The following is a 27,965-nucleotide window of genomic DNA, read 5'->3' on the forward strand; positions in this document are numbered from 1 at the left end:
CTTTCTTTTATTATTTCCACTCGCTTCTGTCAATCGTTCATGTCTGTCACATCTAGACAATATGGACCATCCTGACTTTCCCACCGCTATGGCTGACTCAGAAGGCCCTCCTGTCGCCTGTTATAGTCGTACTGCTATCAGAACTCCCACCTCACGCGTCGATATTCAGTGGGTTTCCAATCCAAACTATTACTACGATCCAGATGCGATATCTCGACATCTCGACGATCCAGTGCCATTAAGCCAGGAACAGTACCCCATGAATGAGCGTACTTTGGACTTAGTGACGACAGGAGAGACTCGATATCAATATCGAGTCATGCGTTGTTTGGCTGATATCCTCCATTGCACAGGATATCTGGCCATCACCGTGAGTGTTCCACACGACGATATCGCCAGTGAATGGTCCACCATCAAGACCAACTTCTTTCAAGGTGCTCCTATTGGTACAGACTTGTCATTTCTTCTGTAGCTCTACAGTACTGACTTCTCTGTTTAGGTAATATGATTCGAGTTAGATCGGTTCTTCACAGTCATAGTACAGAGACTATCGATTTTCCTCGTCGCTACTCCATACAGATACAGGTTCATCGTGTCGGCTTCAGACTGGAAAGAGAGGAAGAGGAGCGGGTTATCGCAGAAGGTGGTCTAGAGGCGTATCTTGATCTTCTTGACCAACGCGAGCTTGAACAGAACTCGTGAGGCACGTTTGAATCTGGCGAAAATTGAGTCAGACCACGCTCGAGGGTGATTAGTTCTTCAGAGATCAAATTTGATTCATGGTTCTTCTACATCAAGATTTCTTTCCCAATAATTGAGTCGACACTGCGCCCCTTCGCGAGACGGGCCAACATTATTAACCCATCTCGATTCACTGATACTTCTTCATCTACGCGTCCAACTATGTATATGTATTCTCGTCACCTGAGCGCCCTCAACAGAATATCTGGCTTGGCGCATATTGTCGGTTATCCCAGTATCGTCAGTACCCTCCCCGAGTTTCTATATCTTCTCGATCTCTCTTCCTTTTCTTCTTTCCTCTCCTTTCTTTTATCTGTCTGTCTTACCTCGTCTCGCTCACAACATGCCTCCCACCGTGATCCACATCAGCGGCGTGGTACTCCTTCGATACATCACCTCGAATCTTCACGTCCAGAACTGCGATGTCCAAGCGCACTGGGTTGCCCGAGAGCAGGAGTCTTTTGACCCAAGTCAGTTCGACCTCCTGAGAAACCCCCTTCCGGATGACCTCGGTTTCCGACTACCAGAGATGGCACAGCTTCTGGCGGTCGATCTTCCCACTGCCTACGGTCAAGGTTACACCTTGATGTCCCAGATTCACTATTTTCTGCACCGCAACCACGCAAGAACCATCAGTATCTGGACTCCTACTCCCCATATCGCTCAGTCATGGGCTGTCCTTCTCGGCACCTTCTTCTTGGACACGGAAGACATCGGTAAGCTTTAGGTCCCCTCACGTCAGAATGGCCGAACTAACCTACGATGAAAGCTCGACGAATTCGAATCACGTGGCGCACCGCTTCTGGCGATCAGCAAATTCCGGCACAGTATGATGTCCAAATTCAACTTCATCGAGAAGACTTTTCTGTCGTGCAACAAAGCGTGATGACTCACGATGCGTCGCCAATCGTCAGAAGAGCTATCAGAGGAGATTCGGCCGTCTTAGCCATTCGCTCTTCTCCCTTGGGAAGAGCATGAAAAGTCGGCGCGGCCCCTAGACGCGACTCACACCTGGACGGAAGTCAGAGTCTCTCTTTTCGGCGTTACCACGGGGTTGAAATCTAGATACATTTTGTACTCCACCGTACGTTTGAGCCCTTTCTGGCTCATCAGTACTAAGAAGCTCAATTGAACTCTACCATACCACCATCATGTCTCACTCAATCGACCTGTCTCGTTTGAAACCAATCGGTCTCTGTCGCTTTGACCTCGACATAGTCCCCTTTTGTTGTCCAGGAGGCACATGTGCAATTGGGACCCTGAATGAGTCAAGGCTCACATGTGCCGCCTGGACTTCCCTTGTCCCTCCCTTGCCTTCCCCTCAACTTCATTCAGTGTAACCGTTTCACTTCATTCCAGATCCATACTACCATGTGCCAAACCCCCAATGCTCTTGCTTCCTGACCCATAAAGGCCTGAACAATCTCCTGCAGCTCGATCTCATCGTCCCTATACCACTCCTCAGCACATAAGCATATTTCTCCTTCAATCCTCCAGCCATTCTAGGTTCCTCCATGGCACCCAAGATCAGAACCCACAATCGTTGTCTCTCGTGCAAGGACCTCGAATTCAAACAAACCCGAAGGATGATCGAAACCTTTCAGTTGGAGTAAGCATCTACTGTCGAACGGTCTTGATCTTGTCTCGCCCTCTGGACATGATGACCTTTCTCCTAGCGTCTAGTCGCTCTCGTACCAGGTCCGCCGATCACCTATCCCACCGAGAACAGCTCAGCCATGTATGTGGGCGATCAGCGTTTTCCCGCCACCCAGCAACGTAGACAGAGGATTCCCGAGTCTCCCATCATACGGAGTAACCTTCTAGTCTCCTCAGGACACGAAAGTGGCTCGGTACCAACGCTGGAACGATCTTTGGTATCTCCACGTATGGCACGAGCGGTTACTTCGTACCATGCGTGTGAGAAAGGCTTCTCGCTGGCCGAACCTCGATGGTATCGCCTTCGGGCAGCGTCGAAGGCAGTTCACTGTCTCCTCCTACGGACGATTCGCTCACCACGGAAGACTTTGGACCAAAACTAGAGTCGTGTCCCAGACTCGGTGCTTGATTCGTTCTCGTGCTTCGGCTCAACATCGAGCCACATTACAGGACAGGGATCACACGTAGAGAGTGGACACCGTCAAATCTACTTTACATGTATTACCTGTCCTTCGCCGTCTTCTCTCACCGTCGATATCTCTTATGACAATCGAACATGGAAGATTGATCTCGACGCCGCACATTCAAATGACAACGGATGATTCACAGGTTCAATCTATTCCGTTCGGTCTCGACGAACTTGTCGCCACGGAAAGACCCTCTTCGTAGCAAAACCTTCCTGGTAGTGATGCATGTTGTCACTCCAGTCCGCAGATCTTTAATCCTTCCCGTGAAACAGCTCCCTGTCTTTCAATGCTTCATACAATCAACCGGATAGGCAATGACAGAAACCGATTGTTCGCATAAGAATGTATGTACATCAGCAAGGAGAAAATATCAGAACCTGGCCCTTTCCACTCCACCAAACCATCCACCGCAAAGTAACGTCAGTGTCACCCCAAGTCATTTTTGTTCTACACCTGCAACACCGTATTTGAGTTTATACCACAACTGATATGAATTGATCTCGACCATAGTGGTAACGTCATGCTTGTTCTTCAAATGAGCCTTGTATTGCTTCTCGTCAGCCCAGAACTTTTTGTTGCCTTGACAATCAGAATGCAAGCAGACAGTTCCGTAAAATGGAATAATTTCAAGACCATTGGAATCGTATGTAAGAGGCGAGGAGATATCAATAGTATTGATATTCGGACGTGGGTGTAAGCGAACGGTGTTTGGAGTAGGTAGATATTTTGGATAATTTTCTGGTGTTTGATCATGTTTTCTTTTGAGGTGAGTAGTATAGTCACTGTAATTGGCAAATTCTGTAGTTACTTGACAACCAGGAAATAAACACATGGTTGTCAAGTACGATTTGCTCGTTCCTCGAGGAGCGATAAAGTCGACTTGGATGACCTTGCCAACGTATTCTCTGCATTCAATCGCTGTAAGCATATGATAAGAGGACAGATGACGACGAAAGGCTTCTCGAGACACAAAAAAATGATCTCGAGGCAGTTGACAACCCGAAACATTGCAGGCTGTGTTGGCTGGCCAAGTTTCATCATGATGTAGTTGACGATGGTTCCTCATGAGATGTTTGGTGGCGAATGTCTTGGTAACTCCGCAGATCTCCCTATCCGGACACTGCTTTGGGAAACCCTCGGAAACGTGATGGATGTTCTGAGATTTCCGTTTGCGACTTGTTGGTACGGTGAGAAGATAGTCGTTGTTATCGGGCAAGGCTGTTTGACTGTCAAAAGTATTGATTGATATACCTTGACAATTTGTTTCGTGTTGATCGCGATGAAGAGTAGAATTGAATGTTCTTCTACATCCCTGTTTACGACAAGCGTATAAAAATTTTGAGGGCGGATGTCGGCTATTCCCTGTCTCTGCATCTTTTGGTAGTTCTGAAGTTGCAACACTAATCAGATTGATCGTCGAGAAATAGTCGATGAACTGACGTATAGAAGCTTTGAGAATGTTTGAGTCATCGAGAGGCGGGCGAGATGCCAGTACATGGACGAACTGAAGAGACATTACGTCGATCATAGCTTCTGATGGCTCCTCGCCTTTCATATCATCAGCAAGACCGAGGGCATTGCTCATTTCACTGGTGATGAGGTCCACAGTCTCCTCGGTTATGGCGACATTATGATTCTCTTCATCTGTGTCCGTCGAATGTAGATGCGAAATATTCGTGATATCTTTACGAGACTCACGTGATGATGAAGAAACTGGTGTTGTCTTTGATATAGTCGAGTTCTGCAAAATTTGTCGCTGATGAGTTGCCCATTGATCGCGCTGTATCTTCTCAAGCTCTTGTCTCGCTCTATAACGATCATTGCGATCCGTAGAGTCAAGATTGTTGGATGTGCAAAAATTGTTGATATCCTTGGTATCGATTTTGCGCTTCGTGAATGGCGAGGAAGCCAACTGAATGCCGAATGAATCGTCTCTTTCGTGAGCCGAATGATTGAGGCGCGCCGCCCAATGGTCATCTTTTCTCCGCCCAATATATCTGTCGGTTACTCCATTGCGTACAGAGTCATGTGTATGCCCAAGCGCTCTCCGTACACCTTCGATGTTGGTTGATGGCGATAGCGAGTAGATATCTGCCGCAGCGCCTCGACGCAAATCATGTGACGCAGGAATATCAAGCATTCCGATGAGATTTGCAGCACGCCGAAGAAATCGAGTTTGTTGGTCAACACCTGCCGGCTTGGTAAAATCGAGACGTTCTCCTCTGGTACGTGCAAAGAAGACTGGCCATTGTGGAGTCTGCCAAACAAATCGCTTGCTTGGACGCTCAAAGACTGTAGTAATTAGTTCTTCCCAAGTTGTCTCTTCTACGGCGCCAATACGAAGGGCATATGCCAGAAGTAACTTGGTAACGTCAACTGCATTGTTCTCTTTATTCAGTTGTCCAAGTTCAACTTTCATTGCCTTTCTTGGGTCGTTTCTAAGTAAGAGATCAAGTAGTTAGTATCAACGCTTCAAAAGTTGTTAAGATAGTAAATGAAACTCACTTGTGTGACTTGAGATACAAAAGAGTAATCAACATCGTAAGTCTGGGATCGTCCACGGATGGGCCTTTCGCTATAACCTCAATATCTTTCCATTTCAAGTATTCAGTGCCTGTGTAGTGGGCAGATCTCTTGAAATCACCAGCTCGCGCAGCCAATGCTGCCTGCAATGCAAGTGCAAGGCATCCTGCCAACATTGAATCCCATGATTTTGTACCATTGAGGATAGCGTCAGAAAGTGTGGCTGAAACCATCATCTTCACAATTTGACAAGACAGCCATAGAGCCTCTCGTGCAGGGTCTTTAGTGAGCTGACCATCATTGAGGAGCTGTTGTATAGTGGCATCAAGTCTGAGATTGTCTCGCTTAGACAACTTGAAGTTTTCATCGTGAAAGGTCAGAGAACGAGCGAGCTGTGTCCTAGCCTCTTTCATCACTGTCCAAGCGATTTTGCCATCATTGTGTCTGGATTGTAAATGACTGGGTAATTGGAAGAGGAAGCGAATCATATCATCTCCGGTAGGTGTGACACTAGGAAATAAGTATTAGTCTTTACCTGAACACGACTCACCATTTGAATATGTTCAAGTACTTACTTTGGACGACTGTTAATCTTCAATGAATGCTTAGCAAAGGCCTTAAATAGCTCATACCAGTATCGGCGGTGGATAGCTGTACTGGGAGCATTGGCGACATCTTGGAGCTTCTTCAACTGGATCTTAGAATCAACTCGATCAGTTGTTGAGTTTGCAATGATTGAAGAAATTGCTCGGCTGCCGATTCCTGGGAGCTCTTCTTCGTGCTCGCTGATCTCAATATCTGAGGAGTTGAAGTCGTCCATGACAAATCTGAAAAGAGGGTCGCACCTTGAGGGCGAGACTATGGTAGAACATGGAAAGTCAACTGCAGAGCATGTACAGGACAACGAAAGATCACCAGAACAGAGGAGAGGAGTAGATGAGAAGAAGTGGACGCAAGATGAGGACTGGAGGTGAGAAAGAAGGACTGGAGGTGAGAAAGAAGGACTGGAGGTGAGAAAGAAGGAGATGGGAGGAGTTGTGATGAAGTGAGGTATGGAAGGTGCTATCGAATCATACCACGTGATGACGCCCCAATGCCAGAGAAAATCAATGTTACTGTGTCTACTCAAGGTCTCTTCTACCAGCTCCGCCTTCCAAGTCCTCGCCCTCGGTGAAATATCCTTGTATGTCAGAAGCTTCGATAAGCCCTTCAGGTAGTGGCGAAGCGGTCTTGAAACCAGAAAGTGTATGGGTCGATCAGAGCCCTCTCTTCTACCACTGCCTCGCCAATTCATTCAAGTTTCATGTCTGAGTTTGTCTGATCATGGACTTCTTTAGAAGTCAGAGTCGGAGGAGGAGGATGGCTAATCATCTTCTCCCGGACCGAATGGCTGGTCGAGATCAGAGTCACTAGACGCATAGATTCGGTCCTCGGTGGTTTCATCACCCTCGAGTGTGACGGGGTTTGTCGACCTGCCTTCATCATCGCCGTCCGTGAGCATTCTGGTATACGCAATCCTTGTCCGCCGTGTCAATTCGGCAAGTCTCCTCGAAGCCGGGGGATTAGTGGTGCGGATTTGTTGCGTGGTCAGTCATGATAGTAATGCCGTTGGTTCGCGCCTGAATTGCTGGGGCAGCGCCGAAAGCACCGTGTTCATTAGGAGTGTTCATCTTCTGCGCATTAGATGTGGCGATTGGCGAGAGGGTCGTTAAGTGGTGTAGTTGTTATTTGCTGTAAGCGATGAGGGAAATGGTTTGATTTGAGTTACATAAACAAGCTAGGACTGCTTGCTGTTGTTAAATAGGCAACGAGATGGCTCAAATGCGTAGTGAATTGCACAGCCGGATGGAAGTGAAGTCGAGGCCAGGTCCCGTGTGCCATTTTGCTCACCAAGTTGAAGAATACTGCACACCTGAATGACTGTACAAGCTGAGAGGACTCATAGGAGCACTAGAAAAACTAGTGCCAGGAATAAAGCTCTAACTTCATTCGGCGAGGCTGAGATTCTGTGTGATCAAATCTTAGGAACATACTCCGTACTATCATGCCAATTTCTTCGGTTCACTCAAAATCAACGCTTTGTACGCATCTTAGAGACACACGACGTGAATCAACTTTTTTCAGTGCCATTCAAAATCGGATCTCAAAAATTTGAGCCTTATCAAGAATTCATCAGCTCATAGATGGCTATAGATGCGCGCTAGTCATAATAGACTAGCGTAATATTTCCATTTCCTCATTAAGTATTAAAATTTCACCGAGACTTCACTCAGACTTCATTTAGACTTCAATTAGAATTCATTCTATCATGATAATGTAATTATCTTGGTTTCTTCTTTATATTCTTTACGTCTCTATAACCACTTTATCTCTCTACACAAATTAATTTAAAGTTTACTATTAATCTCTCTACTATGTTAAGTCCGCCTGAGAAAGAATGGTATTAGTGCGTTGGCGGCGTCCAAGTATCACATGTAGAATTAAGATTTTAGGATTCATGGCAGTTATGACCAATTTGTTAACTCTTCGTTGCGAGTCAAGTTCATTAATCAATGTCCCAGGCTCCCAGTCTCATCAGTGTATCATGATCGAAATCGCCTGTCTGATGCATTAGCTTTTGATTAGGTGGTCTATCATGTGTCCATAGACATGGTCATAACCTTAAGCCGTCCGAGTGGTACATGTGGAAACGGGGCCAGTCTATGTAAATTCAATGTCTCTGCTCGTGGTCCCTGTATTACAGGTGGAAACTGGATCAATCTCTTTAAATCCAATTTCTCCGTTTGTCGTCCAAGAATCACATGTGGAGAATGGTCCATGGTCCACTCGACTTGTGACTCCTTCGACTACCCGTAACCCAAGTGATACATGTGTTGCGAAGACACTCTCGGTCGAGAACGAGAGAAGAATGACGACAGGGAGAGCAGAAAAGATGGACGGATGAAAAGGAAGAGAAAGAGAAAAAGAAAAGAAATCGAGAATCCGATGAGGTAATAAACAATGTATCTGCTTCGAATCTCGACCGCCGAGTTATCTCATCATGATAAGGAGGGCCGGACCAACATAAATGAGTCTACTAGACAAGTGTCTAGAAATTTCCACTCAGGGAGAGGATTTACATCTCGAGGTGTGCTCAATCGTCACGGGTAGAACGCGTGAGGAAGACGGGTCATGCGTGGCGAATCTCGCAAGATCAGCTAAGAAGAAATGTATGACACATGATAAGTCATTTTGATTCTGCTTTGATAACCTAAGCTCCAAGAAATACGGCCAAGAAACCACAACATCCGGACCAAGCACCAAGCACCAAGCACCAAGCACCCTAAGCACCCTAAGCACCCTAAGCACCCTAAGCACCCTAAGCACCCTAAGCATGCATTCCAGACCGCGGATCCATGACTCGAAGAAAGAAAGAAGAGAAAAAAACAACTTCAGCACGATAATCCCATGTCAAGTGAAATCATCTGTCGTGATCTTCGAGAGTTCTCGCTAAACCCTGATGAAATGTCTAAATCCCATTCGTGATCGGCCCAAGTGGCACATGTAGCCCCAGGCTCCAGAAGCATCCAGTGATCACTCACTTTCCAGGCGTGAAGAACTCAGGGGCCTTGCGTTGCCGCTTAGATGCTCGAAGGCTTGGGCTCGAGCTGGCCTGCGGCGGGCTAGGGGGAAGAGGAGGGTTAGGTGTTCGAAGGGATGAGTTTGTAGAACTCAGTGGACTGTCGGAACCAAGGTCGAGATCAGGGTCGAGATCAGGGTCGATATCAGGGCTGATGTCACTGTTCTTGGACCCCGACGGCCCGGAGACGTCATTGGTGGCTCGACCTTTCCCCTTGTCCCGCGAGATCACGATAGAGTAGAAAGGAGGGTCTGGAGTCGTCAAAGGGCCGTGTCCCAGAAGACTACTGACAGACGGGCTCACCACGGGGGCGGCGGGAGGGATCGAGGACTGTGGTGACCGCAAATGTGACTGTGCTTCGGCAAGATTCTGGTCGAGAGCGAGGCGGCGCACGGAGTGGTGTTGAGATGACTCTTGGAGTCGAGGAGGGAGGGGGGTTTGTGCTGTTCGATAGGTCAGTGATCAATTCATGGTGTCGTCCTCGAGACACATGTGGAGATCGGCTCTCGGTGAGGCTGTCCAGAGTTCACATGTGGCCCAGGTACGACATGAGAATCAGGGAACACTTAGGGGGCACTTACTGGTGGATGGGGGCGGGGTCGCTCCGTCCTTGCGAGCGAAGGGGGCGTGGGATGCCGAAGCGGAACGGTGTGGCTCGTGCAGGTCCATGGTGCGCCACCCGAGACGGCTGGTGCGCATGCCAAAGAATCGACGGATATACTCCTCGGCGGCCTCGGAAAACTTGCGATTGCGCGAATCTCGGACGTAATCGACACTGACCATGTCGACCACACCTTGGTCCACCGGGGCGGCCTCCAGTGCGGCGCGAAAATCTTGACCGAGACGGTTCAACGGATCGAATTTCAACGTGTCCTCGCCGATTTCGGCACCGGCAAGGACCTGCGCGAGCATCTTCTCCGTATTGTTGGCGTAGAGCCACTGGTCATATGTGTCCAGCACACAGACATACACAATGTCTTGAACGTGCTTCTGCCCGAATCGATGAACCCGGCCGAACGCCTGCACCTCGATGTTCAAACTGTCCGGCGCGTCGAGGATGAGCACCCGGTGGCACGCATTCTGCAAATTGACGCTCTGTGATGACGAACGGAGGTTGGCGATCAAGATGCGGACACGGTCGTCCGGGTCGTTAAAAGCCTTAATCATCTCGTCCTTTTCAGCCGTCTTGAGGCTTGTGGTCAAGGAGTAGTTCGAGATACCGAGGTTGTTCAGGAAACACTCCGTCAGCCACTGTGTTTGAGGCCAATTGACGTAGACGAGCAGCTTATCGTCGTGATCGTAGTTGGCTTCGAGAATCTGTGCACAAAGATATCGAAGCTTGATGGACTCTTCGCAACAGTACATTGCCACCCCAATCCGCTCAAACGGCGGTGCCTGGTGTGGTGTGGGTTTGGTTAGGTGATAATATTGACTGAAGCCACCGTCCCCGCCGATCTCCCGCCACGTGGCCACGTGTTGAGCTTTGTCTTCATCCTTGACGAGGCCCAACGTGTGGAGGTGCAGGTCGAAGGTGGAGTGGCACAGGTGCCGGTGGATCCCCATGGCTCGCCCGCCGCGGGCGCCCAGGATGGCTCGACCCGACGTGGTGGCGCCGACCTCGCCCGTGTAGCCCTTCTGGCTGAGGAAGGGCGCGAACGTCTTCCAGATTTCGTTGTACCGAGCTTGCTCGTACGGAGATTGTTGCAACTCGACCCCCGTGATGCGATACCGAGGAACACTGTCTCCGGCGCTGATTTCCTGATCTCCGAGGAGAAATCTGGTCCCCATGGTCGCCTTCACCTGGATGCGAGACAGGATGGGCCGAAGGATGCGAAAGGCGCCTTCGCCTTTGATCAAGCCTCGATCGAACATGCGAGCATATCGCCTCGGGTTGAACAGGTACGGGTGGAGATCACCGTATTTCTCCATGTAGTTCGGACAATGGGACTCGACGTCCGAGGCCGTCTCTGACGAATAGGTGCCGATGTCATCCGCCTCAACCTCGTAGTCGTCCAGGGCCGCGAGGTCTTCGTCGAACGAGTCGTCCCAAAACAGATTGAGTGCCCCCACCAGGTCCCCGGCGTTATTGTGAAGTGTCGTGGCCGTGACGTACCACTTGACAGGCGCATGCATGAGGTACACCGATTTGAACATCTTCGTGCGAGCGTTTTTGATTCGATGCGCTTCGTCACAGACCACGCGGTGGTAGAGACCCACAAAGTAGGAGACGTGGTACGTGCCTTCGCTCGACGTCGCCGCGTCGGCCGCCTCAGCCTCTTCGAGTTCGTGGTCTTCGGATGGCTCTTTGTCTTGATGGGGGTCACCCTGCATGACGGACTCCATCCATTGGAGATGTGTCTTCATCAAAGGATTGTCTGATCGCGGTTGGGGAACTTCTTCGAGGATGCCTAAAGACTGGTCAGTGAGGGTTCAACGAATGGGGGGGGGGAAAGGTCCATGGAACACATGTGAGAAGAGGAACGGAGTCGATCCGGAATCCACATGTGACCCGAAGATCCCGAGGGGCATGCTACGTACTGGAAACCTTTTCCGCCTTCTCTTTCGGAGCCTCGAGAAGGGTACGGTGCGCCATCGTATCATACGAGTGAATCACGACGCCAAAGGCGCTCATGGGGTTGTCGGGGGGAAACGCTTTCTCGATTTCCTCGCGGGCCGCCAGCGGGTTCGTTGGCAAGAGTCGGGATTTCATGTCGAGGTCGCGAGAGTCGTGCTGTCGGCCATAGAAGACCTTCCATTTCAGGGCGTTGGAAAAGTACTTCAGCAACTCGTCATGCCACACTCGCACCGTGGGCGGCGTGCCGACGATGGCGGTCGGTCGAAAATCCAAGTCCTTCTCCCCCGCGAGGTGGCGGCGGAGTTTCTTCAGCCCCGACACATAGATCCCCAGGAGCTGAATGATGGTTTTACCCATGCCGCAGTCGAGGCCGTTGATGCCTCCCTTGAGGGGGCCTTCCTCCATTCGCAGCTCCCATGCCGCCACGATGTGCTGCCAGACCTTCGGTCGGAGTGGGCTCCCGCTGCACGCGGGGTCGATGCCGGTAGGGTGGTCGAGACTGGGTCGAAAGACTTTCTCAGAGTCCAACGTGTCCAGCTGGTCGTCAAAGGTCAACTCCCGAAGCGCCTCTTGAATGGTCGGAAGTTGAACGGTCACGGTGCTGAGTGAATTACGGACGTCCCAGAAGGCCTTGTTCTTCATGCGTTCGACAAAATCTTCATTGTTCTCCGTGGGGAGACGGTTCGCGGCGGAGATCGCTTCGTCGGCGACATCGTCATTTTCATCGGATGGTCGGTCGTGGAGAATGTTCGCTCGCGAGGCCATGGTTTGCAGGACAAATTTGATCGTCTCGGCGTCCAGCGGAGGGAGTTTGGGGCCAGAATAGTCCTGTCGAAATGTTAGCGAGTCCGGAATGATTGGACGGGCCCTGCCCAGGTACCACATGTGGAAAGTGGGCGGCGAGACGTGGCCAGTCTCTACATGTGGTACCCGGAGGGGGGGGGGTTACTTACGTGCTTGCCAGAGAGCCCGGCGGTGGTGTCGTCGAGCGTGTCGCCCGTCTGACCGATCTCGTTGACGAGGTGCTCGGTGGCCGCGGTCGTGTCGAGGTGGACTGGCGCATTCCACTCAGCAAACTGTTCGTAAAGCAGCTGCGCCTGTGCCTTGGCGGTAGTGATGGGAGCCCGTAAATCGCGCACGTTGGCAGCTTTGGTGGCAGCTTGGATTTCCTCGTATTCGAGGTAGTTTATCCGTGTACTTTTCACGTCGATTGCATTGTACGCTCCTTTCTGCTTGGCGCCACGGACAAAGTCGTAGTGTCTGACAAATTTGAGAGCCCGGTAACAGTCTTCGGGAGCTAGCTCATCGAGCCACTGGTCGTTGGCGTCGGCGAGGCGAGTGAATGACTCTCGAAAGACTTTGGGATCGGCGCGGATGACGTGGATAACAATGGCCACCCAGCAGGCCCGAGCGAAACTCGTGTCGGTCTTGAGGTCATCCCACGTGGGACAAGATTCGGTGGCCAGGTTGCCGGTCTTCAACTTGAGCAGATCGTACCAACGGTCACCCGGGATCGCGCCACGCATGTGCTCCATGATGGCATAATCGGCAATGGTGCTGGTGGGTTTCCAGTCTGGAATCTGAAAACAGTCATCCCGAGCGTCGAAGAACGGTGCTAGGCTGGCGTCATGTCGGTCAATCATATCAGAAAGACCCTGAGTGGTGTCAAAACCGAGATATCCAGCGAGCTCTCTCTGTTTGCGATGCAGTTGCGACTTGTCGGCTATGACGTTGATGCCAGGAATGTAAGTCTTCAGCACCACCTCTTTCCACTTCTCTAGGTCTTTGATGCTCTCCGCAGGCGCCTTTCGTCGAGCTAGATTCTTCTTTCGGCGACGTTCCAATACCTTGTCATCTTGGTCAGTCTTCTGCTTCTTGGCAGCTTGCTGGGACTCCGACGGTTGCTTTCGTTTCGCTGGCGCAGTGCTGGCTTCGGCGAGTGGCGTGTGTGGTTGGTCCGTGGTGGGCGAGGACCGATCATCTTCCACGGTGGACGGATCTGGTTGAACGATGGCAGATGACGATTGGTGAAGCCCGTCGGACTGGGCGTCGCTTTGAGTAACCCGATCTTGACTAGTCACCTTCTTCTTGACTGCCTTTTTCTTGGCCGCAGCCTTGCTCTTCTTTTGAGGTGCCATGGTGAAATTAGGCCCAAGAAGGCAGGGAACACATGTGGAGCTTGGACACCCAATTCCAGGCCCACCGATCTGAATTCTGGCTCACCGTTGGCTAAGTTTCACGGGATCTCTGTTCGCGCGCGCTCGCGGCGAGGCAGAAGGGTGCTGAAGGTTGACTCTATTTGACTGCTAGAGTTCTAGAGACTGCCGAGAGCCGGGAAGGTTGAATGGGTGCTGATAGAGAGGGTTGAAGATGATGATGTTGGTACAGGGCTGGGAGGAGGTGTGGGAGAAGGAAAAGGTTGGATCGCCAGGTGAGAGAAAGGTGAGGCAGTAAACACAGGCGGCGAGCGCCATGCTCATTGTTGAATATGAGCAGTGAATACAAAGCCATCGGTGAATATGGGAGGTGAACATAAAGCCATGTGCCATATCTACATGTGGTACTTGGACAAAAGAACCTAGAGCCTTTGGTTGTGTGGCTCAAATCTACATGTAGTCCCTGTTCACTTGCTCATGTAACAATTCATTTTGATGGAGTGGTGTGACAATGAAAGGACACTCTTTGTCTCACCGTATTGACGCGAGGAGGCAATCCAGAGACTACCATCGCACATTGAGACAATGACAAGTATTTGCTCGGTTGAAGGCGGGCTGTAAGTTGGGATTCGTGTCGATGAGTGTTCGTAGGAATCGTTGTGGGAACCGTTGAAAGATTCGTAGCAGGAAGCCATTTCACAGACAGCATTACAGGAAGCCCCGCCGAAGTCAGGTTTCATAGTGGTGACAAAGGTCTATATTGAATAATACCAACGGCCTGACTCGAATGCTGTAATAGCAGTTTCGAAGACCTGTATCTTGTTTGGTGCAGGAAACCCGTTTGTCCAGCAAACGCAAATTCCGACTCACGCTTGCGAATCGGAACGAATCCGCTGTGTAATCTTTGAAATACCGGTGCGAGACAGTTATGTAAACATGGACTGAAACATGACCGATGATTGGTATTGCCTGAGAACTGGAACAGAGAGAAGACTGAGATGTTGGAGAGACTCGGTTGGAAAGGTAGAGAGTCTAATTTGCGGTGGACTCGAGTGATTAAATAAAGAAAAGGAGTTGAGTGACGGTTTGAAGAAATGAATCTGAACTGAAGCCTAAGTGACTTGATTGTGAAGTATGCATGAAGTTGACTACGTGGTAAAGCTATGTAACGACCGTATATATATAGTCTGCTTGTTGGCGTCTCAGTCACGTGCGAGCCAAAGCACGTGCTAATGATCTTGGCACCTCGCAACCACTACCTCATCGCACTTTGCCTGTTTTTCATTTTACGTCGCATCCTTCATAGAGAATATCATCTAGTCATTCAAGTACGCTCGTTCATCAGTGCTCAGTGCCGATCGGTGTTGCTCAGTGCTGCTCAGTCTGTTCACTACTGATCATAACTGAGCATACCCGAGGACCTCTGATCATATCACGTGACCCTTGACTAATCTTCTCAGCACTCTCGGCACTCCTTCCATACCCGGTCAGTGGCTGTCGTCACAGCTTGGTACGCGGCCTGCTGGTCAGGCCTGTTCGTAACACTTTCCTAACTTCACGCGTTGTCCTTAATGTACATAAGGTGAGCGTGTCCCCGTCGGAGGTTGTCTTCTTTCTCGTGGCTAACAATGCCTCAGTATCGAGTTTCGAAAGCTAGTCGCTCTTCTACTTCCCGTCGCCATACCGCCGTCTCCCGAATTGAGGCTCTGGGTCGCTAGAAGTTCGCCCTGGGCCGTTGTACCCCTTGTCAGAACTCGAACTCCTTGTGTTTCATGTTGGATGGTTATTCAAAATGTTCGTTTTGCACCCAAAAAGACGTAAAAGAGTGTGACGAACATTTTTCGCTGAGGAATTTGACGCGCTAACTGCGCAGCGAAATCGACTGGCTGAAGCCGCTCGCCGGAAGAGCAAGGATATTTAAAGAATGTTAGTAGAGGCTACTCGCATGCAGCTTGCTCTTTCCGATGCCAACGCTGAATGGAAGCGGTTACCCCGTGAGGCTAATACCTTATTAGATAAGCAGAAGAAATGGTTGAAGAACTAGAACTGTTGGATAAATTGGACCATGTGGATTCTCCCCTAATCATCTTGTCCACCTTTTTCGTGGGTTTAGATGATGCTTATTTGAAGCAGATATTTGAGCTAGAGCTGGGCTCCATGTCGTCGTTTCTTGGTTCTATTTCAATTTTTAGTCTTCGGCGAGGTAGATCGGTAAGCCCAGCGAGAGACAAACATGTACGAATTGAGAGAGGACAGAGGAGATTAAATAGATATGGTGCCACTGAATGTCTCTTTAGAAAGACCTCACGTGATAGTATATTTAGTCTTGTGTGTATTAAACAAGCTCTCAAATGCATCGAAATAACGTCGTATATCACTTGATTACTAGGCTTGACTTATTCGATTATAGCTATCGCCGATTTTTTGACCCGATGTGTCCAGATATTAAAGTATCCTTCGAGTTATGCTTGCAAAAACTCAGCCTCGCCGGTAATTCCTTGGATCATACCCCGTACGTATCAATATATCTTGGCACTAGATATAGGGAATAGGTACGGAGTACGTCCTCCATTCTTAATCTTCTCTATTTTCTCTCAATTCTCGTCTGTTTGTCTGTCGTTGATTGCATATGATATTTTGCTGTCTGTTTATGTTCCAACTATAGTCCTGCTCTTATGCAGCTACTATCTTGTCAGTTTCACAATGGATAATTTTCAACTCGTCTGATGTTGAGGTCCGCGAGAACGAAGCAGAGCCGCCACAAGAATTGGTCGCCGAGCAGTCTCCTCGATCATTGAGAATGAAGCCGGTGAACGAGTTCAACCCACCCGAGATGTCGCCAATGCTCTCGGTACCACAGTCAATCGTCGCTATCGGTATGAGTTATTCCGACAGTCCGCGAGATATACACCTAAAAAATCCACTCTCGTATCGACCAAGTACTTGAGCATATCCAACAAGTGACACATTGGATCGGAAAGCCTTCGAGTTGGATGCGTCGAGAGGTAAGAGAAAGCAGAGCAGCATTTCACCGAAGAGACTGACATGGGAGGGATGACTTGAGTTTTCATAGCCAAATAAATAATATCTGACATGTCCTACTTCACACCCTGTACCACGAGAACGGTGCCGCCCTCTCTCAGCAAGGGGCGATAGATTCGTAGGTCCATGACGGGGTTTTCCGTCAAACGGTCCAAAATGGTCACAACGGTGGCGGGGCGCACAAAGCACCGACGTCGAGAGAGCACAAAAGGGAAAGTGGAAGAACAGCCATTACTACCGACTTGGGTACTCTGGGATACGGACAAAGTATTGACTCACTCACTCTCCTAGACCCCAAGGTTGGCAGCATGTGTCAGGATTACTCCGTAAGTAATGAATGAGTCTTGATGCCCGTTTTTTTTGCCTGGAAACACAGATCTTGGATGTCGTCATTGGCCGAGCTTGCGGATTAATTTTACGGGTCCAACACACATCTTTAAGGTACTATTGTATGTAAGAGTGACTCGCCGTACAGTACTCCGTATTAGTGATTAATATATTATGGGACTCACTGTGCAAAAAGACTCACACACTTTGCTTTGCCCTTCAGACTAGATCTACGAGTTACCATTACGACTTGCCAATTCCTCAATCGTCCACAAAAACGTCTCACTTGCTTTACCTTCCCACAGACTATAAGTTAATTAATATCCCATCAAATCCTCCTTCTCCTCCTCCTCGTCAATACCTACCACCGACTGCCCTCGGACGCAAAAAACCTTGCCCCTCCTCGGAACCCTCCCCCCCTCACGATCTCGAAGTCTTGGTTGCACCTTTTTTGTGTTTGCGAAAAAACAAAACATTTTCCAGAAGAACTTGACGAGCGCCGAATAAATCATGGCTGTCCGAGCACAGGTAAGAACAACAACGTCTCTCTCTCTCCGAGACCGTCGCCCCCCTCCCCCCCCGGCTTGATCGATTAGGGCCCTCCGTACTGACTTGTCGTAGTTTGAAAACTCCAACGAAGTCGGTGTCTTTGCGAACCTCACAAACTCCTACTGCCTCGTGGCCATCGGGGCCTCGGAAAACTTTTACTCCATCTTCGAATCCGAACTGGCCGACCTCATCCCCATCGCCCACTGCACCATCGCAGGCACGAGGATCGTGGGTCGTCTGACGTCTGGGAACAAGAATGGCCTGTTGGTGCCGACCTCGACGACGGACCAAGAGTTGCAACACTTGCGAAACACGTTACCGGACACGGTGAAGATTGAGAGGATAGAGGAAAGGTTGTCGGCCTTGGGGAATGTCGTGGCCGCGAATGACCAGTTCGTTCTTTTACCCCCCCCCCTCCTCCCCCCCTCCCTCAACCGCCCAAATTTTACCTCGCCCCGTCTCTGTCAAGCGGCTATTTGTCATTTGTCAGGATATGGTCGTCACGTCGTCGTGCAGTCTTTCTGACAGAAACTTCCATCTCATAGTGTCGCCCTCGTCCACCCCGACATTGAACGAGAAACCGAGGAGATCATCGCAGATGTCCTGGGAGTCGAGGTCTTCAGACAGACCATCGCCGGCAATGTCCTGACGGGTTCCTACATGGCCCTATCGAACCAGGGCGGCATCGTCCACCCAAAGACGTCGATCCAAGACCAAGACGAACTGAGTTCCTTGCTGCAGGTGCCGCTCGTGGCGGGCAGTGTCAACCGCGGAAGTTCCGTCGTCGGTGCGGGCATGGTCGTCAACGACTGGCTCGCGGTCACGGGCATGGACACCACGGCCACGGAACTGAGTGTCATTGAAAGCGTCTTCAGACTTGGAGAGGGTGGTCCAGGTGGCGTGGACGCAAGAATGAACGCGAACAAGGAGAGCATTGTCGAGAGTTTCTACTAGGAATCGCATTGCTTGCATTGCTTTGCATCACGGCTTCTTCTCTACCTGCCTGCCAACCAGAGGGGTCTTCTCTCCAATTGTTGCCCCAAAGCATCTGTTTACTAGAATCACACATTCCTCGCATCACGGCCTCTACCGCCCGTCCACCAGAGGGGTTTCTCCATTGTTGCCCAAGGCATCTGTCATTGGCACATCTCCCCCCTCATCATCCTCGGCCTGCGCTTGGGCAAGGACATCGGCCATGCTTCTGCCTTTGAAGTTGGTGTCGCCGTGGATATCTGTGTCCAGTTCCATCTCCCCTTCGCCCTCGTGTCGACCCTCGCCTTCACCATCTCGCGGCGTACTGGCTGGTGGTGTTTCGACCGGTGGCGCAGGCGGTGGCGGTGGCGGAGGTGGCGTGTCCGAGTCAGGTTTGAGGTTGGCCTTCTTGGAAGGTGAGCCTATCGACTCGGACTCGTGGTCATCTCTAGCAAGCGAAGCGGTTTCATCCTCGGGGCGCTTGCGCTTAAGCGTGCCGTTGGCGGTTTCTTCAGAAGGTGTCTCGATATCTGGCGACGGTGGAACGTTGTCGTCCTCAGCATCAGACATCTTGACATCTTCTAAACTCGGCTCGTCCAGCTTGGGCGATTCTGTCGGCGAAGAGGCCGCTCCGGCTGCCTTCTTTCGCTTATCGCGAGCAGCCTTTTCGGCTTCGTGCTTCTTGTGTTTTTGATAGGCCTTTTCAAAGAATTGTTTACAAAATTCTTTGACTTTCTTCTGTTGCCGCTCGTCAATCTTGGTCGGGTCATTCACCCGGCCAGCCTTGTAATCGGACGCGACGAGCTTTTTAGAGATTTCTTTGCCGAAGCGCTTCAGGTCTTCTTTGGGGATCTTGTGCTTGTACCTGCTCATCACATGCGAGATGTGCGGGAAGAGCTGTGGCCAAAAAAATGTCAGCAATGAGTATCTAGATACGCAAGGAGAGACAGCTGAAGGAGGTCCTCCAAAATGTTTTAGAACAAAAACAAAGATTCCACTTACGGTATTTTCGTACAATTTCATCTGCTTCTCTTCATTGTACGACTTCCACCGCTCTTCCTTCTTGACCTTTGTCGCGGGCTCCGGGGTCTCAGGGGTCGCCGTGGTCTTTGTTTCCTTCTCGCGGGACGTGACGATGTTGTCGATGATACTCCTGAGGACGTCTTGTTCCGAGGGCTGCTTGGGTTGACTCGGGGGTTGGTCAGCCGGTGCCGTTGGCCTCACCCACGTCGTCTGTCCGGTGGCCGAGTAGTAGTACGTCCGTCCGCTGTCCTGAGCCGCGAACCAACCCCTGGGGAGCGCGGGAGGTCCCCGATTGAAGGGGGGGCCGCCGCCGCCGTGCCGAGAGCCAAACTGGCCCGGCCTCTGCAGCGACCGCGGCCCCGAAGGCACCGACGACGACGACGACGTGTTGTTGGTGTTGTTGTTGGACGGGCCCCGCGGAGGGGGAGGGCTACGCGGCGACGGTGATCTGGACTCGGAGCGTTTCCGCTGCTGGGCGGATTCCCTTCTTTCGAAGGCGGTGTAGGACTCGGTCTTGACCTGTGCCGAAGAAGCGTCCTCGTTCTTCTTCTTCCGCGGTATGCGGTACCCCAGTTCCAGTTTCGACCAGGCATCGAGCAGGGACGACGCCTGCGAAGCCACCCGTTCGTCAGAGTGCTCGACGAGGGATTTCATGGTCGTGTCGATCTTGGCGTCGACGATCTTGTTTCGGGTGAGTCGAGGTAGGTGGTCGAGGACGTCGAGAATCTGGAGGATTATGTTCTCATCGTCTCTCCAGGCAGAAAGCTGCGAGTTTAGTATCTGATAGCCGTGGAACCGGACCACTCTGTGCCACGCCTGGTCGTCCGTACACCTCTGTATGCGCTGCAGCAGCTTCACGGCGATCCACTTCTCTTTGCACTGCATCAGTGCAGCCATGACTTTTGTCACGCCGTCAACGTCCAACGACCTCGCCTCGAGGCTGTCGACGTATTCTTCATCGTCCTCTGATGTCTTCTTCTTGCGGGGACGTCTCGCCACGGTAGTGTCCCACGTGTCGGCATCTTCAATACCAAGTGCCTCGATGACCGCCGTCGACAACTTGGTGGCTCTTTCGGTCTGAGTCTTGCCACCGATGTAACCCGTGCAGTTGGACTCTCCGCAGTAGCATGGTTGTGGATTCGCACCGTAACGATCGACGTTGTAATTGAACACCAGCTCTTCACCGGCTTTGATGTTTCGTTCAGCGAAGATGCCCATGCGGAGTTTGTCTCCAACCACCCATTTGTCGACGTAACAATTCGGGTTGCAAGAGTGGTTGCAGAAGCGGCCGAGGTTGCCCTTCTTTGTAGCATCGATGAATTCGCCTCTGCTCAAAGACATGAAGTAGAAATGTTTGATGCCCTCATCGTCATATTGCACCATCCGCTTTCGAAACGTAGATTCGGGAATCGTCTCTCCGATGTACTCAAAAATGAAGTCGTGGGGCCGGAGGTCGACGTTGGTACGGAGGCCATACCCTTTCTTCTCCGTCTGGATGACAGAGACGTCGGCAAAGAGATGGCGGAGAAACCGTTGATTCTGACAGTTGGTTCCGCAGCTACAGTCGTTGGCACATTCCATTTTACAGGCACGATTGATACAGTCGGAATCCTCGCCGCAGGCGAGGTTTTGTTTGGTGGAAGGATCTAAAGTCCAGTCAGTGCGGCAACTTTGATGAAGAAAGGATCAAAACTCACCCCATTCTTCCACACAGTCGCAGTCGAGGGCATGTTCGCTGAATCCAAGATATTTATTTTGATAGGTACAGGCGTCGAGGAGGGAAAACGTAGAGGTCGCTTCTTGAGTGGCGTCGGGAAGGTGATCAAAGAGCGGCGCGATGCGAGGAGGAAGTTTTGATGATGTTCGGGACGATTTCGCGGGTTTCGAGGGCTCCTTGGGTTCGGGCTTGACAGGCGAGGTGGAGGATGAAATGAGGCCACTGGCATCCCTAGGCTCGTTCTTGGCGACTAAATCTGCCGCCGAAGGTGGTTTGGAGGTCGATGACGAGGTCGACGACGAGCGAGAGGATTTGATCTTCGCAGTCGGCGAAGATGTCGATTCTGATGGACTAGCTGCTTCCTCTTGCTTAATGGCCGCTACGCGGGCGTTACTGGGCTCGTCGGGCATTTCGCCATCCGCCGACTCCTCGCGTTTGAGCTCGGGGGTGGCCCCTTCATCGCTGGGTTCAAGCCGAGACGACGTTCTGCTTAAGCGACCCATGTTTACGATGACTTCGACCTATGTGAGGTCCTGAGCGCTGGAGTATGCCTTATCACAGGGGCATGGATGAGGTGGTGAAAACGTCCCACAGGTGCTCACGACCATCAGCAGCTATGAGACCAGCGAAGCTCCACCTCAAACTCAGGTCAGAAATCTCCAAAAAGCGCCTTTAAAGTGTCGGTGAACACGGTCTCAAAGCTTGAGCCGTTGATTTGGCGTTATTTGGACGGTAGAGATCGGAGTTGACTGGCACACCGGGACACGTTGTCGATCAAGAGAACCTTGGACAAACGAGGGGCACCTTGATGTCCGTGTGAGAACGGACGACTGGCAGTGATTTTTAAGATGAATCGATGGCACCGGTGGCTTTTGTAGCAGACAACGTGTGTAAATCGCAGCAAGGGCGATCAAGAAGGAGTGAAGGTTGATTATTCAAAATGGCAGCATGGGATGTCGGTGACTATCGATCGATGCCTTCATTTTCCGCCACACCGGGGATATTGTGCAGCTCGTAATTCTTCCAAGGCCGATCACTCTCACGCGAGCCACATGCACCAGATCCAGCTCGCCAGTGCAAAGATGAAGAAAAAGGGAGAGTAGGAGAAGAAGAAAAAAAGACGTGGCAGATTGCGAGTGTAGTCTGCAAAAGCAGAAGCAGGCCTCATCAACTTTTGACAGCCGGTGAGACCAACTTGCCAAGACCAGCCAAACAGAAGATCCGATTCCGTCTTTCCAGCTCTTCGTCGCTTTTCGCTTCCCATTCCCAATCGTTCCCATACTTGATTGTTGCCTATGCCTATGACTGTTTCCCGCCATCTCCCCTTCCATCACCTTTCCTCGTGCCTCGTATTTGACACTTTCGCCCCGGCAAAAAACCACCGGCCATACGCAGATATCGCAATAACAACGGCATGAATAGTGGCCTTCGTTGTCGTTTGGCTTTCTCCTTGCCGCCGCTTCCACTCGTATGTCCTGCCATGGCAATTCCGCGAAGAGCATGGTCCTTGGTAGAGCCTATCTAGAATCGCCCCTAGTCCCCTATAGCTATAGTCTGTGAATCTGCGAACAAATCCATGTCACTCGAAGCTTGAAGCACCTTGTGTGGTATGCAAAGCCCTATGCGTCCATCTGCACGTGTCGAGAAAGCAACGGGTGACGACTCTGTGATGGTTAGCTGAGCTTGAAGACCCTATGCATAAAAATGTCCAGGCATTCCACGGGTAGGAGTTGGCAGTCTGTGCAGGTGCTCAAGCCAGGCGTTCGTCTCCAAATCAACTTTCCTCATTGCCCGACCGGGTTCGTTTGCTCTTGACCATATCCACAAAGCCACGTATCGAGGTTTTGGCTTGTCGGCCAGCGTCTACCGCCATGCCTCGCCATTGTGAAGGCGGCCTCCCGGGAGACCAGGGGCTGCTTGGACCGGACGGTTCTACATTTCCTCCGGCTGTGGGAGGTGAGCTGGGAGTTGATGGATTCGACTTCTCTTGTGCTTCTTCCTGCCTTTTCGCCTTCTCTGCTGCAATGAAATCCCTTCGCTCCTGTTTCCTACGTTCGTACTCCTCCCTCGCAGCTTGTCGCAGTGCTCGGCTGACCTCGGTCACTCGAGCTTTTCGGGTTGAGAATTGAGTGTAATCCTTAAGGTGATTTTTCGCTTCCTCTCCCACAGCGGCCCATTTACCTGCCAGACCGCTAATGGCCAGTAATTTCGCATCTACGCGGCGAGTCAAGTAGACATGTGGTTCTTTGTTCTCTTCCTTGGCTTTAGCCATGATCCGTTCAATCTCATCGCGGTACGCTGTTTCGTATATGTCCACATCCGCGGCCCCTGGACTCTCGCTAACGATCGGTACATCGTCATCGTCTCGGATAAATGACTCGTCATCATCGTGCTGAGAACTGAATCCAGAAAACGTAGAGGGTCCAATATACAAGTACAATTGGTCCTCGAGAGGATCATGCGCCTGACCCCGCCGACCTACCTCATCTGTCGTACGTGAATGTGGTCTCAAGGAGCGGAATGGAGGCAGCTTCTCGGCATCTAGGCTCTCAATTTCGGCCATGTTTGGAGCTTGAGGGATATCATCTGAATCTGTACTGACGTCGCTCGCTATTGCAGGCGGTATGTTCGGAGATGCCACATTTTGCTTACTTTTGTCGGACAGAGTGGTATCGTCTACACTCAGTGTAGGTACAGGGCGCAAGTTCAAGTTCCTCATGCCGGCCTGTATTTCTCCACCCTCAGCAGGCGCCCGTTGAGCATTGCCACCTGCTCGAGCCATTGGATCTTTCCTCATGGATGCAGGGGGGTACGAGAAATGTGTGTCACTTTGATCTCCAAGGATCGAGGTCATCGGGTGAGCCTTATTCTTGTCGAGGAGCGACTTAAACTTATTCACCGCTTTCACCTAGAAGAACGATCAACCGATGTTCCAGCTGGCTTCTATTGAGCATAACATACCACTGTCAACAAATCCCTCATATTGATTGTAATTGCAGAATTCATCTCGGCTTCTGTCGGTGGTTCCACGAGATCGGAGGTGTTCTCCTCCTCCGATAGTAGCTGATCGGCGCCACGAAGGGTGACCCAGGGATGTTCCTGGGGAATGTCAGCTTCATGAAACAAGAATTCTCTGACACCTACCCTGAGCTCTTGCATTTTGATGCGCTTTTGAGGATCCTTCTCCAACAACTTGGTCATCAAATCTCGGAAATCTTCGTCTTCATCTGAAGGCATAGTTGGGTCTTCGGCTTTGATCGCATCATACAGTTCAAAGATACCGGTCTTCTCGAAGGGAATACGTCCGTATTTGAGGCAGAACAATGTGACACCCATAGACCAGATATCAGCCGCTCGCCCGGACACGTTACCATGTTGAGCGACACAGAGTTCCGGAGGAAGAAACGCGGGACTTCCTGCGGACTTCGCGGTCAGCATCTCGGAATCTTTTGCAAACATCTCCGATACTCCAAAGTCAACGACCTTGAGCACATCATCCTCAGTGATCAGACAGTTGTCTGGTTTTATGTCGCGGTGCAGGACGCCTTGCGCATGCAAATATTCGATCCCCAAGATCAAGTCTCGGAACCAATATCTGCAGACATGGTCAGGGTATGCATCAGCCCTTTCGTCAAGTCCCACTTTCATCACTACTCCCTTTTTGCACATCTCCATGACCATGTATAGAGAATCTTCGGTAGGGTCGTCCAACACTTCAATCAGGGAGACAAGATTGGGGTGATTCAATTTTTTCATGATAGCAATCTCCTCTTTGATAAGCTCGATGGCGTTTGTTTGGTGCTTCCCATCTTCTCCCAGGTTTCTGTGTAGAGGAGAGTTGAAACCTTGCAACGCACCACGGCGTCGTTGACTGAGAGGTTTGCGGAGGATATGGGATTGGGCGCGCTTGCGGAGTCGTGCTTTGGAAAATTCTTTGACGGCCTAGTAGCATTCAGCGGATGTTCAATGACGCTCTACTACAAGCCTCACATATTCAGTGCCGTACTGATCAACTGCCAAATGGACAGCTCCGAATGATCCCCGCCCAATTTCTTGCTTGATGATATACTGGTTTATACGATGTTCTGCAACTCCGTCGTCCTGGCTTGTAACGTACTCTGATCGAGCATTGAGGGATTCCTGCAGGATTTGAGTGAAAGGGCCTCTTTGCAATCAGGGAATATCAGGTACCTTGACCTGCTTCGGCGCAGAGGGTGTTCGACGGTGATGTCGGAGAGGACTCGGGTAGTCGGGACTGGTCCTTGACAAAGGTTAGCTGGGAAGTGTATAGCGATCATCAGTAGCCCTACAAATGCTGTCTCGGTGGTGGTGTCTTCAGAATGGGTTCATGGTTGTTGTTGCTCTCGAGGCCAACCGCAGGTGATTCTGATCGGGATTGAGATTGGCGGGGTTGGGTTAGGCTGCGAGCCGCGAGAAAGTCAACAGCTTCCTCCGCCGACGTGGACGTAGGGGACGAAACGATGTCCATGAGGTCGTCGACATTACATGGGGCCGTGACAAAATGGCGGATATGGTTGTTGCAATCTTGACGGAAATGTTACATGATAAGTGGTGGTGCAATGACGAGAGGTGGTGTACTCCGTTCGCATTGTGAGGGACAAAGCGTCCACCGCACGTCTTCTCCAGCACCTCACTTTCTGTCTCCAATTCTAGTCGATATTGCTGCGCCTTTAACTCAACCACAGGGATTGTCAACACCCGCTGACACCGACTGGTACCATATCTTCTCGAGTATGCTCATGTGTCCGTGGCTGGATTGCCGGTAGTTATACTTGCCTGTAATTGGGACAGTCGAGCCTCTAAGGCAGCTCATCGGACTGTGGTCGGTATGGTTGTTTACTCCTTCTATATATTTGACCGCCATGGTAAGTAGCGCCGTGAGACTCTATGTTGGTGGAGCAGACACTGACGTCTGCCTGTGTAGCGGAGTGTATCTACAAGAGAAACTGGATGCCAGCATACATGTCTTCCACGGGCAAGTCATCGAGACCATCGTCACAGGCCTACGTCAACGGTAGCACCCAGGGACGTGCTGGTTTGAGTGCAGACGACGATGCCAAACTGATCTTTGGCACTGTCTTTTCATTGCGGAACATGGTTCGAAAGCTGGGTGGTGAGGACGACAGGTGAGATAACACACGGGCGTAACGATGGTGGCTAACACAAGGGCGCAGCTTCCTCTCCTACCGAACATCCCAATACAAGCTCCATTACTACGAGACACCAACGAACACCAAATTCGTTATGCTTACCGACACCAAGTCTGGTTCCATGCGCATAGCCTTACAACAAATATACGTGAATTGCTATGTTGAATATGTGGTGAAGAACCCCTTGTCGCCCGTCGAGCACCCTGGGGGCATAGGCGTAGACAATGAGCTTTTCGAAGCAAGTCTGGAACAATTTGTGGTATGTGGACCATTCCATGTGATCTATTATCAAAGTAACGAGCCTATTCAGGATCGGGTATTGAACGCCTCGTGAATGCATGCAATTTGATCAGACACAGATGTGCATCGTGAACGAAACCATTGCTGGAATTACCTGGAAGATTCCCGTCTGTTCAGGGATGACACGTCTCGCATTGAACTCTAGGCCACGGCCACTACTTGTCCACTCGTATCCGAACGGTTGCGACAAGCGGTGGTCATGCATTAGGGAGATTTGAGAGGGGAAGGACAAGCTTAATAAAAGCATGGTCATCCCTGGATGCTGGTTTGCTAACTGAGACCTCACACATGGACTCGTCGTCGAAGCGCGGACATCTTGATCACGATGAGGTCAAAATGATCCAATTGACAGACGATCCCATCCAGGAAGACACGACGGCGATGGCCTCAGCCACTGCAATTGGTTCTCGAAGACTACGAGAAGTGCAGGGGCGCGGCAAAGCGAGACATGGCCTGGGAGTACCATGACAAACAGCGTGTCCAGATGCAGCCCCGGATCTAGAACGGACAGAGACGCGGAACCGGATTTCCAGGATCATCAAGGATATGATCCGTCTGGTAAAAACCAATATAAAGACAGAAATGAATCTCTGGTGTCTGATTGGACAATGAGCCATCGACGCCGTCTCAACCTAGAGGAGGCTCTACATAATGGTTCTGGCGAATTAGAAATTCGGGCCGCAAAATTCCCAGAATCTGCAGCCAGTGATGACCTGAGGTCAATGAATAAAATCACGCTGTCACGTACTGTACCGCTCGGCGACCGTTTCTCATTTGTTAACGATTATAATGGCTGGAATTTGGATGGAATTTGGCTTGAAGTTTGACGCCCGTGCTGAAATCCCGATTGAAGGCGGCAAAGCGGAAAAGTTGTTGAGATGAAAATACATTACCTGAAGTTGGTCCGCTATTGGACGCGTTTACAAAAGAAACGCCTAGAGTCGTCGAGGACTGGAAGGTCATACTGTACATCATCCCGATCACCTAATTGCAGGCTGTAGAAGGTTTCGCCCCAGGGAGGATCTTCAAGATCATAGTGTACTTCGGATACTCCGTACGAGTCGGGGCCAAAAGCTTGCGCTTCCCACAACCCTGCCAATCCACGTGTTTGCTTCCCTGCCTTGTGG

The 27,965-nt window shown here is 50.8% G+C and overlaps 8 protein-coding genes across 8 annotated transcripts; 4 read left to right on the forward strand and 4 right to left on the reverse strand.

The window, feature by feature from the left end:
• Positions 1–88: 88 nt before the first annotated feature.
• Positions 89–744, forward strand: PV06_00812 (uncharacterized protein; the record flags this gene model as incomplete). Its single annotated transcript, XM_016401362.1, has 2 exons — positions 89–446; positions 500–744. 2 exons carry the CDS (start codon positions 89–91, stop codon positions 700–702), a joined length of 561 nt encoding a protein of 186 aa, XP_016268415.1. The 3' UTR covers positions 703–744.
• A 217-nt stretch (positions 745–961) lies between these two features.
• Positions 962–1,719, forward strand: PV06_00813 (uncharacterized protein; the record flags this gene model as incomplete). Its single annotated transcript, XM_016401363.1, has 2 exons — positions 962–1,457; positions 1,511–1,719. The coding sequence occupies exons 1-2, from the start codon at positions 1,085–1,087 to the stop codon at positions 1,717–1,719; spliced, it is 582 nt and encodes a 193-aa protein (XP_016268416.1). The 5' UTR covers positions 962–1,084.
• A 1,581-nt stretch (positions 1,720–3,300) lies between these two features.
• PV06_00814 (uncharacterized protein) lies at positions 3,301–6,207 on the reverse strand (the record flags this gene model as incomplete). Its single annotated transcript, XM_016401364.1, has 3 exons — positions 3,301–5,302; positions 5,370–5,897; positions 5,963–6,207. The coding sequence occupies 3 exons, from the start codon at positions 6,205–6,207 to the stop codon at positions 3,301–3,303; spliced, it is 2,775 nt and encodes a 924-aa protein (XP_016268417.1).
• Positions 6,208–8,737: 2,530 nt separating this feature from the next.
• On the reverse strand, positions 8,738–14,870 carry PV06_00815 (uncharacterized protein). The gene is made up of 4 exons (XM_016401365.1): positions 12,535–14,870; positions 11,545–12,409; positions 9,588–11,414; positions 8,738–9,449 (listed from the first exon to the last, which is right to left on the reverse strand). Exons 1-4 carry the CDS (start codon positions 13,717–13,719, stop codon positions 8,965–8,967), a joined length of 4,362 nt encoding a protein of 1,453 aa, XP_016268418.1. The 5' UTR covers positions 13,720–14,870; the 3' UTR covers positions 8,738–8,964.
• A 2,386-nt stretch (positions 14,871–17,256) lies between these two features.
• On the forward strand, positions 17,257–19,717 carry PV06_00816 (eukaryotic translation initiation factor 6). Its single transcript, XM_016401366.1, has 3 exons — positions 17,257–17,634; positions 17,728–18,047; positions 18,201–19,717. Exons 1-3 carry the CDS (start codon positions 17,617–17,619, stop codon positions 18,607–18,609), a joined length of 747 nt encoding a protein of 248 aa, XP_016268419.1. The 5' UTR covers positions 17,257–17,616; the 3' UTR covers positions 18,610–19,717.
• Positions 18,620–21,870, reverse strand: PV06_00817 (uncharacterized protein; the record flags this gene model as incomplete). Its single annotated transcript, XM_016401367.1, has 3 exons — positions 18,620–19,524; positions 19,630–21,296; positions 21,348–21,870. 3 exons carry the CDS (start codon positions 21,868–21,870, stop codon positions 18,742–18,744), a joined length of 2,973 nt encoding a protein of 990 aa, XP_016268420.1. The 3' UTR covers positions 18,620–18,741.
• A 1,271-nt stretch (positions 21,871–23,141) lies between these two features.
• Positions 23,142–25,856, reverse strand: PV06_00818 (uncharacterized protein; the record flags this gene model as incomplete). Its single annotated transcript, XM_016401368.1, has 6 exons — positions 23,142–24,275; positions 24,329–24,466; positions 24,512–25,309; positions 25,358–25,507; positions 25,559–25,628; positions 25,678–25,856. 6 exons carry the CDS (start codon positions 25,854–25,856, stop codon positions 23,142–23,144), a joined length of 2,469 nt encoding a protein of 822 aa, XP_016268421.1.
• Positions 25,857–26,029: 173 nt separating this feature from the next.
• On the forward strand, positions 26,030–27,926 carry PV06_00819 (uncharacterized protein). Its single transcript, XM_016401369.1, has 4 exons — positions 26,030–26,253; positions 26,313–26,514; positions 26,563–26,797; positions 26,849–27,926. The coding sequence occupies exons 1-4, from the start codon at positions 26,217–26,219 to the stop codon at positions 26,870–26,872; spliced, it is 498 nt and encodes a 165-aa protein (XP_016268422.1). The 5' UTR covers positions 26,030–26,216; the 3' UTR covers positions 26,873–27,926.
• The last annotated feature ends 39 nt before the right edge of the window (positions 27,927–27,965 follow it).

This window comes from Exophiala oligosperma, assembly GCF_000835515.1.
Source record: "Exophiala oligosperma strain CBS 72588 unplaced genomic scaffold supercont1.1, whole genome shotgun sequence".
Taxonomy (NCBI): domain Eukaryota; kingdom Fungi; phylum Ascomycota; class Eurotiomycetes; order Chaetothyriales; family Herpotrichiellaceae; genus Exophiala; species Exophiala oligosperma.